Source organism: Phalangium opilio, unplaced genomic scaffold, assembly GCF_054372755.1.
Source record: "Phalangium opilio isolate 3A_F unplaced genomic scaffold, DU_Popi_V2 ptg000094l_1, whole genome shotgun sequence".
Lineage (NCBI taxonomy): Eukaryota > Metazoa > Arthropoda > Arachnida > Opiliones > Phalangiidae > Phalangium > Phalangium opilio.
The window spans coordinates 1299643-1314169 of record NW_028324199.1 but is presented as its reverse complement, the minus strand read 5'-3'; the positions used below and the strand labels follow the sequence as shown (position 1 = coordinate 1314169).

The window sequence follows — 14527 nt, the reverse complement described above, 5'->3', positions numbered from 1 at the left end:
TAACTTCCATAATTACACAAGCTTCATGATTTAATTATATTGCCCTATTATACTTACAAGCCTACTACAAGAAGGGGTATCTAGTTTACTAGGGAGAAGGTATAAGATGCCTAAGTATTCGCGCCCCCTTTCAAAATACAAGGGGGACGTAAATGGAAGCCGGGCTATTTCGCCTCTCCTCAGTCGTCAGTAGTTCTTGTCATTCGCGTCGCGCTGACGTGAGTTTTCAAGAACCAATGAGATGCTGGTTGTAATTTAGAGGCGGCGGGGATTAACTCCGGACCTACGCTTGGACTGGAGATAACGATAGAAATGTGGCGAATTTATACCTTCCAAATAGTAAACTAGATATAACTTCTTGCCTATTATAGACCCGTTACCCGATGTACGTATGGGGTGACTGCGCTTTACAACTAATGAAATTCTCTATAAAAAAGTTGCACTTAACCATATTGAATAAACGTTGAATATAAAACAAGCTGGACAGCAAGACCAGGACATTTTTGCACACCTAATAAATTTATAGGACATTGGTCCAGTGAGGCAGTGACCCCTATAAGTGTCTCAAAGTTATCTTATTTTCCTCCCTGCTAAAAAGAAAACCGACATAATAGGCAGGGTTCACACAACATTTGGAAAACAAATTTCCCTGAGATTTCCAGGTTTTTCCCCATATACTTCCCTGAATTTCCCAGATTTTTCCCGTATATGGAGTATCCTGTGGAGAAAATGTTAACGAAGGAGGAAGGGTAAATAGGACAATTACATAATCAAAGGGCATCCCGGTATCTCTAATATAACCAGAGTTATGAGCCTTCAATGTGTAGTGTAATGCTATTCCTATGGAGGGGGTTGTTTGTGAATGATTTGCTTAATTACTCGGCTCCTGTTTGACGAAATCCCAAGTTTTTAGTATAGTTGAACGGGGGAAAATAAGACTATAACATGCTCCAAAGACATCCCTTATCTCTAGTAGAACCAGAGTTATGAGCCTCCAAAGATTAGTGTAATGTTAGTCCTATGGAGGGTATGTTCATGTCATGAACATATTGCTTAATTACTCAGCCTCTGTTTGACGCAAAGTTCCCTGATTTCCCTGAATTTTACTAAAAATTCTAAGGTTGAAAAGGGACGAAAATAAGTCAAATACTTTCAGCCTCCAGGAAATTCGCGAGAGCGGAAATAAGCAAAACACTTCAAAAGCAGGGCTCGACATAAGGCACTAGTCAAGGCATTTGACTACTAAAAAAAATGCCTTGACTACTAAAATAAATCGAAATCTGGGGGTTCACTAGTCAATTTGACTAGTAAAAAAATGTCCCAAATATTCGTAAACCATGCGTCTCACTAGTCAGTGACTACTAAAAAAAACTGGGATAGGGGGGCTCACTAGTCAGACTGACTACTAAAAAAAATATCCTTATGTCGAGCCCTGTTCAAAAGTATCCAGGGACACAATTCTCTAAAAATTTAAATGATTAGAAACCCAAATCTAAATCTAAGCAATAGGGTTGGGTCCATATGAAGAGGGTGCTTAAAACCGTATTCTCTTATTTTCTAACCCAAATCCAAATCGACATTTGAATCTCCCGCCAAACATTTAACTATCCCATTTGTACGTCACTTCCTCTTTCATTGCCGTATTTTTATTTCAGCATAAATTACACTAAGGTACTAAATTAATTATCTTCGATAAATTAATTATCTAGTATAAATTAATTATCTACGATAAATTAATTATCTACGATAAATTAATTTAAAATTGGAATTTTACTCAAAAATTAAATTCAATTAGGGACGTTCGTTCAAGTCATCAAAGTATTTTGTTTCAGTCCTGAACACTGATATTAACGTAACGTACCAAAATAACTCCCCCACAATTAAGCACAAAGTGTGAAAAATAAGAAGAAACAATTTAAGAATAGAAATTTATATTACTAAGAATATTTTAAGTGCATATTAAGCTATAAATATACTATAGACATTATTTCTTCTTGAATATTTTCCAATTCGAAATTTCGAAATTCTTTGGCTTAATCAGGAAAGGATGGAGATTAAAGTGGGCGTGACATCCTACTCCTCCTAGCACAAATTTCCCCTTAAGACGCATAATACTTGAATTATTCAGCGTGTGTTACCACGCGCCAATGTTTAATTTATTGGACCTAATCTAATCTCTCTGTGGCAGATTCATCCAGACACATAATTGAATTTGAAAATTTTAAACAAGCTATAGTGCAGGACTAGTCTCCCATTTCATCCCATTACGAAATTTAATGTTGAAATCATAATTTTCAAACCAATGTGATTAAAGAATAGTATGATTATTTAATAAGCATTTTTCCGTATGACTAATGAACCTGTTTTAATTAAACCGAAAAGTGTTGATGCCACGTTTTTTGAAAAGTGGCTAATTTTCGTTTTAAAACATCAGTTGGGTTACAATAACAGTAGATCCAAGGCGAAAAGTCTTATAGAAATTTATTCATTTTGTAATATGAAAAAGAAAATTGATATTTCACATACCTCATTAAGACGGATTAAATTATAAATATACCCCTGGTGACATCATAAGAGGTTGACCAGCGCGAGACAGATTTCATTACGAGAGCTAAGCCTAGTTTTTAATCATCGCGCGCGCGTCAAATTCGATCACTTTGAAAGCACCACCTATCAATTAAAAAATAGGACTTGCGGAGTCGCGTGTGCCGCTTGCTCACATTCCCTCGAATCGTGACGTCACCATGGGAATATCGAGTATTCAACTGTCAAAATAGTTTGAAAAAATTCTGCGAGTAGGTTCCGAAAGCCGGGGTTTTAATAATATTTGAAAAATTATAATGCATTATATAAATAGATATTCTAAATCAGAAAGATTTGATCTTTCAGATGGGAATAAAACCTTTTTGTTTTAAAAATAGCGATTTTTGGTGACTCTAACACTTTAATGTCCACCCCGTTTAAGAGATATTCGGGAATATTAAACACTTCACTAAACACGGGTGTAAAGAATTCAATCACGGCCGATTTAGCAGTTTTAGCCATTCAAGGGACGAAACTTTTATTTGAAAAGTCGTCAAACTTTCCGGTTTCATCCTTTTCCCATCCGGCCATCATAAGGTGAGATTTTTGGCCGCGGGTCCGTAATTTGAGACAGTTTCGATAAAAGAAGTGAAGACGTAGTTTTGAGCGGCTGAAGAAACTCGGGTATTGTTCAAGAAAATATCGCAAGTTCTCCACAATGCGTGGCCAGCGTTGTTCACGAAAGCTACCACGGCGGCATCTTCGTTGGTGATTTTGACTTTGTTGTAATGCATGGTGTGGGCTACATCGGTGTATATAGCTATCTCCATTGCCCGAGATGAGGTATTCGAGGGTAGAGCTTAGGGCCCTGCGAATCGTCGATTTACTATTCGACAACGAATATTTGCCGAATAGTAGGGTTCGATTCGTTAGTTTTACACCTCAATCGAAGTTTCGAAAAATAGTTAACATTCGAATCGAATACCCGATTGACATGGTTTCGAAATATAATTACGAGACGAATATTCGCCTCGAACTTCGGAAAGATGATATATCGCATCGAATATCGAATATTTTAGTTCAATACCGTTATTACCAAAATCACAATGTCCTGGACGTTCTAGGATTCAAACCATCCTGACGGAGTAGGTACAATTACAGCCACCGGAATACGTAAAGACAATGTTCCCTATTTTCAACAGCATTATTTTGTACAGTTGAAAATAAAGTACACTTTCAGGTCAAAGATATGTGTAATGTTTTATGCTTATGTTAGAAACGAGTCGGTCTTAATAACATAACACTTGGATTTAATTAATACTCATAAACTACGCGTTACAGTAAACACAACCCTGCATCAGCTTATACTACGCAGTAATCTTTTTTATATCCGTTTGTAGTCTGCTACAAGATGGGTCAGGGTTGGACATAAGAATTCTACATTCCTCTTTTCTTATGAAAAATAAAAGTCTAGGTGATAATAGTAATATTAAACAGTGGTGAAGAAACATATTATACAGGTTGAAAGACACTACACACGTTACGTTATAAGCCGCTTGGGCACCGAACGGGTTTGACGCAAGTTGTATCGCGGGGTCCCTTGTACTGAAGGGAGAAGTAGCTGGTCGGCTGTGGGTTGAGGATTGGCGCTTTCTGGTGAGTCCAGAGCTGGAGCGTCGCAAACGTCGCTACTTGCGCTTGGCGATGGTGACGATGGGAGAGGAATGTACGAAACGGGGGTTTGAGGTATACGTTTGTAGAACGAGGTGTTTCTGGTCAGGCTATGACCGTTTCTTTCAGATGTTACCGATGATCCGCGGATTGATGTAACACTGTACGGGTCGGGATTGAAGTGTGGTGACAGTTTATGGGTGCGGTGTGTTTTGACAAGTACTTTATCGCCAACTTGAAGGGTGCTTGGTTTTACATTGCTTCGTTGATCATGGTAACGCTTCATGGTAGCTTTGGCTGCAGCGTCTCTTGTAACTATGTCGGTGAGAGACGGATCCGTTGATGTAGTGGTTTGATTCGTTGAAGGAAGTTTACTTCTAATGGATCGGCCAAACAGGCGTTCTGATGGTGGAGTGCCTGTGGTACAATGAGGTGTAATGCGATAGCTGAAGAGAAAGTGTTGAAGCTGGTCTTGCCAACGTGTACCCTGCACTTCTGCAATGCGAAGTGTCTTGTTCAAAGAGGCCATAAAGCGTTCTACGTTGCCATTTGCTTGTGGCCAAAGAGGCGTGACCTTTTGGTGCTTTATGCCTAAGTTTGATAGGTATTCAGTAAACCCATAGGAACTAAATGGTGGACCGTTGTCCGACTTGATAACTGTGGGTAGGCCAAAGATTGAGAAGATGTGGTCAAAAACCCTGACGTTGGCTTCTAGTGAGGTAGATGTTACAATCTCGGCAATTGGAAATCTGGAGTATTCATCCATGATGACCAGTAGGTAATGACCGTTTTTAAATGGTCCAAGATGATCTACCGCTAAATGTGACCAAGGTTCATCTGGTAAAGGCGTCATCTTCAGTGGTTCCTTAGTGTACTGAGGTGTTACGGTTAAGCAGGGTAGGCACGACTTCAAGACTTGTTCGACCATAGAATCCATCTTGGGAAACCAGACTTTGGTTCTAAGTAGTTGTTTGGTTTTTACTAAACCCAGGTGACCTTCATGGGCTATGGATATAACCTGTTGTTGAAGAGTCGGTGGTACGTATATCCTATGTTCCTTTAGGATGACCTTATCATAGACAGTCAGTTGATTCCTAACTTGCTTCAGAGCTCGAATAGCTTCGATATCAACCGCCGTGTTCTTAGGTTTCTGGTCCCATTGGTTTTTGATTAGGCATTGAATGGCATATTGTGTCGTTTGATCATTCTTGGATTCTTTGACAACTTCCTCGTAAGTGATGGCTTTCGGGATTGCTTGTTGGAGAATCATACAGATGTGCTCTTCCGTCGCAGGTGAGAGACATTTCATACCGGTTGCAGGAAGCGGGTGTCTGGACAGATAGTCCGCCGGAATGAGCTTACCTGGCTGGTATTCGAGAGTTAGATCATACGGTGAGAGCCTTAAATTCCAGCGCTCGATTCTGGCAGAGGTTTTGGCCTTGGGTTTGCCAAGGAGCGTTAGGAGCGGAAGGTGGTCGGTAACCACTCTAAACGGTGCTCCATGTAGGTACAAGTGAAAATGCTCACATGCCCACACAACAGCCAATGCTTCTCGTTCCGTCTGGGAATAACGGGTTTCCACGTCGGTAAGCGCTTTACTGCCAAATGATATGATGGAGTGTTAACCATGTTTGTCTATCTGTGACAAAATGCCTCCTAGACCGGTGGGGCTGCCATCGACGTGCACAACAGTGTCCTTGAGCGGATCGAAATACGATAAAACTGTCTCACGCGAAAGGTGTGCTTTTAGAGAGTGTATAGCCGTATTCTGCGCCTCCGTCCACAGCCATGTTGCATTCTTTTTAGTTAAAGCGCGCAATGGTTCCGTTACATCTGAGAAGTTTGGTATAAACCTTCCGCAATATGTAGCAAGGCCAATAAGACTTCTTATCTCATCGGGGGTGGTTGGATTTTTGATGGTTCGTAATGCGTCAATTTTGTTTGGATGTACGCTCACACCTGACTGAGTAAAGACATGACCATAAAATTCGGGCGTGGTTTGGTTAAACTCGCATTTTGAGCGATTTAAGGTGACGTTGTTCTCTTCGAGTCGTTTTAGAACATTTTCCAGTGCTTGATCGTGATCAATTTGACTTTTCCCAAATACTAACAGGTCATCAGTCACATTTAGGGAACCCTCGATATCCTGGATCAAACATCTGATCAGATGGTGGAATACCTCCGCAGCTGAGCTTATGCCGAAACTCAGTCGCTTATAGCGGTATAGACCTTTGTGGGTGCTAAAGGTCGTAATCGGTCTTAAGTCTTCGCCTAATTCGACCTGGTGATATCCCTTGTTTAGATCTAGCTTAGAGAAGACTGTAGCCCCATTGAGCTTGTGAATAACATCGTCAATGGTGGGCATGACGTGTCGCTCTCGTATTATGGCGGTGTTGGGTAGTCGCATGTCGACGCAGAGTCGTACTTTCTTCTTCGTTGTCTTCACTGGCTCTACTTTAGCAATATTTTTATCCTTGACAACTAACACGATTGGTGAGACCCAAGGAGTAGGACCAGTGACAGGCTCTATAATGTCATCGCTGATTAATTGACTTAGTTCATCTTCGAGAGATTCTCTTAGGTGGAAAGGAATGCGTTTGTGAGGTTGCGCTATCGGTCGAATGGATTCATCTATCGCTAGTTTAATTTTGACATCTTTAAGTTTCCCAATGCCACTGAACAGATTTGGGTATTTGGTGATTATTTCTTGACCTTGGAGAAGATGTACATGTTCAAGAGGTGTGCGAGTGTTAGGAACTAGGTTTAAATCTTGCAAGGTCTGATATCCAATTATAGATGGCGATACTTCGGTACCAGCCTTGACAATGTAGAAGATGGCAGTGGTTTTACGTGAATCAGTAGATACTTCAGTTCTAACGCGACCCAACAGTTGTAAAGGTACATTAGATCCGTAGGGATAAATTCGCAAACTTGTCGGTTCGAGGTGGGGTTGCTTCTCAAGAGAACGGTAGGTGTCTTGGTTTAGGATGTTGACACTAGCCCCTGTATCCAGCACAAGCGTGACAGGAGTGGTACCAATTTGGATATTGATACGTGGTAGAGAATCCGAGCTGGGTAGTAGTTCTGATGAACCCTCTTGATTGACAAGAATGAAGATAAAGTCCGATGATTGGTCGTCGATTTGCTGATTGGGTTGCTGATTGGATTCCCTGTTGGATGATTGTAGAGAATGAACTCGATGTTTATTCTTTGGTCGTTGGTTGTTTTTTTTGGTGTTGCCTGAGGGTTTGGCAGGTTCGGTCCGACAGACTGAACTGAAGTGATTCATTCTGCCACAGTTATTACATGTTTTGCCTTTAGCTGGGCATGGACGGTTCGAAAGGTGAGGATAAGTTCCTCCGCAAAGTCCACATTTTGCATGGTTGGTGTTAGACTTCTGACTACAGGTGGTAGAGGATTGTTTACCTTGTGAAGAGGCTTGGTTGCGAACGAAGAAGGCTGATTCCTTAGGTTTGGCAGTCGGTACTTGACTAGAGTGTTCAATGGATGAAGCATGACTTTCGGAGATTTCCATCATTCGTGCTTTTTGGAGTAATTGCGCGAGATCCATGGTAGGATCCTGTAACGCCTTTCTTCGCAAACTCTTCGATGTACAGGTTTGTACGATATGCCGTTTTATTTCAAGGTCCAAATCGGCAAAGGTGCAATAGATTGCTATCGAGCGTAGACGGATGTGATATTCGTCGATTGTTTCTCGGTCTTGCTGTGTCGCCTCACGAAATTTGAAAATTTCATAATCGACATTTTGTTTTGGAGCGAAGTATGTGGTGAGAAGATTCTTAGCTTCCTCGTAGTCTTTGGTTGCGTCATTTCCCGGCAATGCGTAAAAAATATCTTGGACAGACTCACCCACACAGTGCAGTAACAATGCTTTCTGACGAATTACATCTTTGATACCAGATGCAACCAGATAGTTCTCAAACTTGTTACACCACTTCTTCCAAGCAGCATTTAGGTTTTCTGGGTCAGCACGCAAGTCGAATGGAAGAATCAATGGCAAGGATAGAGCCATGGTAGGTGATGTACCGGTCAGTACAAAGAAATCGTTCCACTCTTCCCGAAGCCTTGGTCAAGGCGTTAGCCAGAAATTGATAATCAGGGAAAAAGAGTAGCGCCGTAACTACCTTATATACCCACGAGAGAGAAAAACCGCTCCGTCGCCATTGCAATGTTTTATGCTTATGTTAGAAACGAGTCGGTCTTAATAACATAACACTTGGATTTAATTAATACTCATAAACTACGCGTTACAGTAAACACAACCCTGCATCAGCTTATACTACGCAGTAATCTTTTTTATATCCGTTTGTAGTCTGCTACAAGATGGGTCAGGGTTGGAGATAAGAATTCTACAATATGTTTATTTGCTAATATCCATCGAATGACATACTACAACTAAAAATGACAATTCTAATTTTATTGAGTGCTAGATAATATGGTTGAGCAACTATCTCTATTTTGCGTTTATGGACTATCAATTTTACATGTAAATAACAAGTCTTTGTTTGTTCGTGCCCATATAAGTGTTTCAGCATTGTAGTTTGATAGAGAATGACGATGATCAGAGAATATTTGAGACCCCACAGAATTTACCCTTTCTGATGCGCAGTTTGTAGCTTGAATAGCCAGTAAATCTCGAGCAGCCTTTGATAATAAAGGATAAACGTGACGTTTGTGTCTCCAGTAAAGGACTGGATCACCATCACGATCCAATACAGGTTCTTTGGTATAGTCTTCAATCTCGGCATGTAATTTCTTGGAAGGGGTAATATTAGAAAGTACATTTTGTTGACTGACTTCCACGTACCTTATTGAATAAGGTGTCAAGTAGGCTTCGTTCAGTTCTTGTTTCGCCACAACCGTTGTCGTTCAGTACAGCCTGGTTGTGCGTCTCACTTGTTTCATCATGAACGTTAGCATCGTTGAGGTCGTTGTAATGCAGCTCATCTAAGTAGCGTTTCACATCCAATGTGTGCTGGTCGCTTAGTAAAGTGTCTTTAAATCGTGGGTCCACAAACATCGCTGCCAGTAGGTGGTCTTTAGTTAGATCGAATCGTTCGTTGAGTTGCTTCAAGACTTCGTCTCTGAAGGCTTTAACTCCTTTCGCTGGGGCTGCCTTTACTTCGTCTTTCAAAATAGAGATAATTGGAACAATAAGGCTGGACGTGATTGATGTATCAGCACTGAAAATTGCAGTGGCTTCCGCTATGATGCTCAGAATGGGCAGAGAGGATTCCAGAGTGTCTTTCAAGGGTTTGGCCAAAGGAAACGGTGGAGTCTTCGCGCTGTTTTTCTTCTCCATGCATTCCACCAGGGCAAGTGATACTGCGACATCGTTTGTCTTCAGCCAACGCAAAAGATTGAACGTACTGTTAAATCGAGTTACAACGTCTAAGAGAGGTCATGACTAAGGACTTCCATTGTCAATTTGATGTTTCTTTAGGGATTTTGCACCTACTGTAGAGCAATGGAAAAATGCCCCAATTCTATGAGCGCACTTGATGGCATTCTTTATCATTATTTGAGCTTCCAACGCTCCATTAATCGCAAGCTGTAGCTTATGCGCGGCACATCCTGGCCACTTCACTCCCAAAAGTCGTGCGGTGCAGGGCATCGAGTTAGTTGTATCTGTGGTAGAGAAGAACACTTGTGATAGCTCTAGATTATAATGCTTCAACTGTGTCCTTATAATGTTTTCAGTTGCCGCTGACGTATGGTCAGCATCTCAAATTTCCAAGTTCGACACTGATAAACATTTGGAGTGCAAAACCCATTCATTCTCGTTGATATAATGACATGTAACGACCAAGTAGTTACTACCGTTACCACTTTTCCAGTGATCAAACGTTATGGAAAATCGTGAACTACCAATATCGGTCTTCAACGTTGACTGCAGCTTCTTTTCCAGATCTATTCTTGTGTCGTTTAATTTTCGAGAGAGTGTCGTGGGATGTGGAGGACTGTATCGACCTTCAGTTAGTACAGAGCATAGATACTTGAATCCGGAACCAGCGACTGCCTCAAACGGTCTCGCATCAGCTGCGACGTATGTTAGTACAGCTTTATCATACTTACCCTTGTCTAACTGTGGTAAAGGTTTACGTTTCTTATGTGGTGATGCAGTAGACGTTGACCCTGAAAATAGTGACCGTTTCGCTAAAGTGTTTTAGCTTTGTGAGCTGTGTCATCTTTGGTCTTTGCATACTGAACGGGATGCTTCCTTTGCAAGTGACTCCATAAATGAGAGGTTGTTCCACTAGACTGTATGGCAAATGTCTGGTGACAAGTGTTACACCGAAAGTCGGTGGCAGATTGAACGAAATGTAATTTCACGCATGACATTGTTGTAGGTTTGTTTATAAGAATACTTATTTAAGCTGGCATAATTATTTATTTATTCTTCGATGTGTTACACGCGATTACAAGCTTAACTCCGACATACAGTATTTTGCGTAGCCTTTTATATGAGAATTCCAGTAGGCCTAGATAACAAATTGATGTTTTTTATTCCTACTATAGACCTAGGCCTATTACAACAGACATAACTGTGAACCGAGGGTTGAAGTGTCGCACATTATATGTTACCTTCAGTGTGCAAAACTAAACATTCAATGTCTACAATCGACCGTTTATGGTTTCACCTTACTTGTTGACTCCGATTTATGAGTAATCTTACAAGCAAAACACAAATTAGCCGTACGAGTGGCTTCAATTTCTAAACTGAGCCATAAAATGTTTTAGTTATAGATATAGTTGGTAAGGCATGAAAGCTAAAAAACTAATAGTCTACTAAACGTAGAGAACATTTATTTTTTAATATAATATGTGTACCAATTGGCGTTACAATTCGACGTAATATTTAACCGAATAATAGAAATGATTCGATTTGAGATTCGAGGGCCACGTCCAGTTCATTATTCAAATCGACGGACGTTGCATTACGCTTTCCAAATCTTTGATTTGTATTCGACCTTAACGAATACTAATATATTCGATTCGGCTAATGTCCTTCACGATTCGAATATCCGATTCGATATTCTAGTTTTGCGAATCAAGCCGATTCGCAGGGCCCTAGTAGAGCTATTACCAATGGCCGCCAAGGGTTTGGCCCATACACAATTAGCATGTTCGACACTAGTTTGAATCGGCACAGGGGCAAAAATGTCCAATTCACTCTTAAGAGCTTGGAGAGAAAACATGATTTTTTCAGGAGCTAAATATATCGCGTGGCGTCTGCTTTGAATGACGGTGATAAAGTGATAGACGTTTAACTCTGCGTCTCTTTATCTTTAATCCTGAACCTTGCTGAGCAGCAGTTTTGTTCTCATAAGTTTCGTTCAATCTCTTTTTCGCGGTACTTTTCACATTCTGACCTTGCATTACGTCACCAAGAATCTTTTGTCCCGTACTAATGGCTCTAGGTGCCAAATACTTTGCACCTTTAATTAATAAGGGGCGTGCCCATCTAAATAACCCTTTCAGAGCGCTTCCAATACCGTCCCAACGAATACTTTTGACACCCCTCCACCCCCTACCTGGTCTAAATAATACCAAAAGAGCATAGATCAGAAAGTGAAGAACATTAAGTCTTTCCAGCCTTTAGCAACGGTATTCGTGTAAAATGAGAAGCAAGGGGGACACAAATGGGTGGTTGGTGAGCCTCGTTTTCAACTACCAATCGAATCAGAGATATATTAGGTCATCGTTAGTGTCACGTGACAAGCGGAAAGTACTTCGCGATGGTAGCGGCTCCTGGGCATAGAGGGGAATACTATTGAGAAATCGGCTGCTTAACTAGGCTTAACGGTTGTTCTTTAGCGCTCTTTCGGTTCAATCGTCGTGGAATTTTCAAGTTTCGTTAAGTTGAATTTTGATATTGTTTTTCATGCATTCTATTGCACCTTTAAATTTTCCGTCTTTATCAATCAGGAAAAAGTCATCCTTTTCGTAACTTTCTAAAATGTTTGCTAAATTCAAATCTGACATTTTGACAAGTGTGCCGATTCCCGACTACCTAAATGACTAGATTATATTAAGCCTTGGAATTAAACTATAGCAGACGACATGAAAATAAAGAAATAAGTGAACTATATTTTCGAGCCAACTTACGCATGTACCTTGTGTAAAACTACGCGAAAGTTACTCTCCGCTGCGGCATAAGACCAACTCTTCCCGTCGCTCTGTAAGGGGGACGAAAATCTTGAATCGACTATGGGGGAACTCATTTTTCACGTTGCGGTTCAGGCTTCTCGTTCTTCACTTTCTGGTTATCTATGCGCTTTTGATAATACCTCCTATACTCGCAACGAGACTCTAATGTTTGGGGCTTTGGCATGGTCTAAAGTGTAGTTTACAGGTCGACGTTCCAAACTCGAATGACGCGGCTTGGCCTAAACTCTTCCTTATATCAATGTCTACAGCATCAAAGTAACGTTTAGCAACTTTAACGTAATGGGGAGAGTTAAATGATTTAGTTTTAGTCGAACCGTGAGGTTTTTCCCTGTCTACGCCTACTATACGAAGTAGCGGGGCTACCGTATCGCCTATAAATTCATTAGCTACTATATCGGAATAAATAAAGAATTGGTCGGGAGTATAATAATTTAAATTAGCGGGAACAGAGTTTCTATACGATTGACTGGTTTTATCTGAAGGGCAAGAGAAAGACGTACTTTGACCTTTTGGGGTTTTAAATCCTAATATCCATTTCGAAGTGTGGGAAAGAGCCAAGATACCGTTAGGTTGAATAGTTAAAGAAATGTAATCAGAGAGAGGATCCGCATCAAACTGAAACTTTGAACCGTATTGAAACCAGCTTAATCCGGAAGCTATTTGTTTAAGGAGGGCTTCTAATGATTAATAATAACCCCCGGGAACTATAAAGGCCTCGGCTTTAGCGAAAGGCTGTGATTTACCGTCGCTACTTTTTTATTTTCATGCGAGACCACCTGCAGGTGACATTCCTCACTGGGAAAGTTAAAAAGGACGTTGGGTATAAAACTTGTACCAGGGCAGCCAACCATTCATCTCCGATCAACTCTATAGCCTGGGGCAACTTGGTAGGGTAAGAAGAGGTCTTGATGTTGTCGTAAATTTTCATGCTAGCGTTGCTTAGAAGCGTTAGGTAAAAGGGAGACTTCATCTAGCCGGAATCCAACTATTCTTACATGAGGGGTACCCTAGCCACTTTACAAAGAGCTCCTTTTGTCCTCTCCTAGTACGCTTAAGAATCACTGATCTTGTACTTCTCGGGTCTATCTACTGACTGAAGTTCTATCCCGTAAAACACTCCTTTTATTGGTTCCCCGATTAAATCTTCTAGTTTGAATACCGGAGGGCGTCTGTCTATTTTTCCCACTATTTTAAAAGTGAAAGTTCGCTCTTAATCTTATTCCTACATACACGGACGTAATCGTCCACCTTTTTTTCCCGTAAACTTTGTTTTCGCTGAAGTACTTTCCGTATACAATTTTAAAAACCTGAAGGAGATTGGTTCCAGAAACTTCCAAAGGAGTCATTTTTATCGCGGTATGCAAAGAGTTATTTTTAGGCTTAACCAGGTCATCTAGAACATCGATACATCTGTTGGTATTCTTTTCAGTAAAATACCTGTACATGCGTGACATAAAAGTTTGATTTAATCTTTCTACCATGCACGCCTTTATATCGTCATTCTCAGCTGAAAAAAATATGACCCCTTTACCCTTTAAGTATCCTTGAAATTGGGAATTTCTAAATTCGGTACAGTCGTCTCTAATGAAAACTTTTTCTCCCGCGACGTCTTGTTTATTCATTAGTACAACAAATATTAAGTCTTGTGAAAGAAATTAAGAAACCAAAGTTGATCGTCACTTTTAACAATCTAAGTAGGTGATGATTGTTCTCATCAACTAGGATAAAATATGGTTTTTTATTAAATGAAGAAGTTATATTTTGTTAGGAATATTATATAGATGAATATGAGGATATAACTCGCGGTTTAGAACAATAAATGGGAAAATGCGTGGCACGCTTGTTAAAAAAATCAGTTCCAAACACGTTATTGCGATTGCAAGCAAATTTATTCAAAAGTCTATACGTGGGCAAGCAGTTTATTTATTTCAATATGAATCATTAAAGTGTAATTAAATAGGGTTCTTAAAGTTATAAATTTAATCAATATCTTGTCATCTTTCCGTTAACATCGATGACGTTTTGTAACCTTCGTGGCATCGATGCGAACAACTCCGCCGTGTAGTTTTGTCTTTCACTGGTTTCCTCCCAGGCAACCTTCACCATAGCCCAAAGCTCATCTGCGTTTTGAGGTGCCACT

At 40.4% G+C, this 14527-nt stretch overlaps 1 protein-coding gene across 1 annotated transcript; it reads right to left on the bottom strand.

Moving 5' to 3' along the window:
* Positions 1–8604: 8604 nt before the first annotated feature.
* LOC149637872 (zinc finger BED domain-containing protein 4-like) lies at positions 8605–14009 on the bottom strand. The gene is made up of 6 exons (XM_089850754.1): positions 13919–14009; positions 9970–10350; positions 9674–9921; positions 9023–9556; positions 8809–8970; positions 8605–8610 (listed from the first exon to the last, which is right to left on the bottom strand). Exons 1-6 carry the CDS (start codon positions 14007–14009, stop codon positions 8605–8607), a joined length of 1422 nt encoding a protein of 473 aa, XP_089706880.1.
* Between the last annotated feature and the right edge of the window lie 518 nt (positions 14010–14527).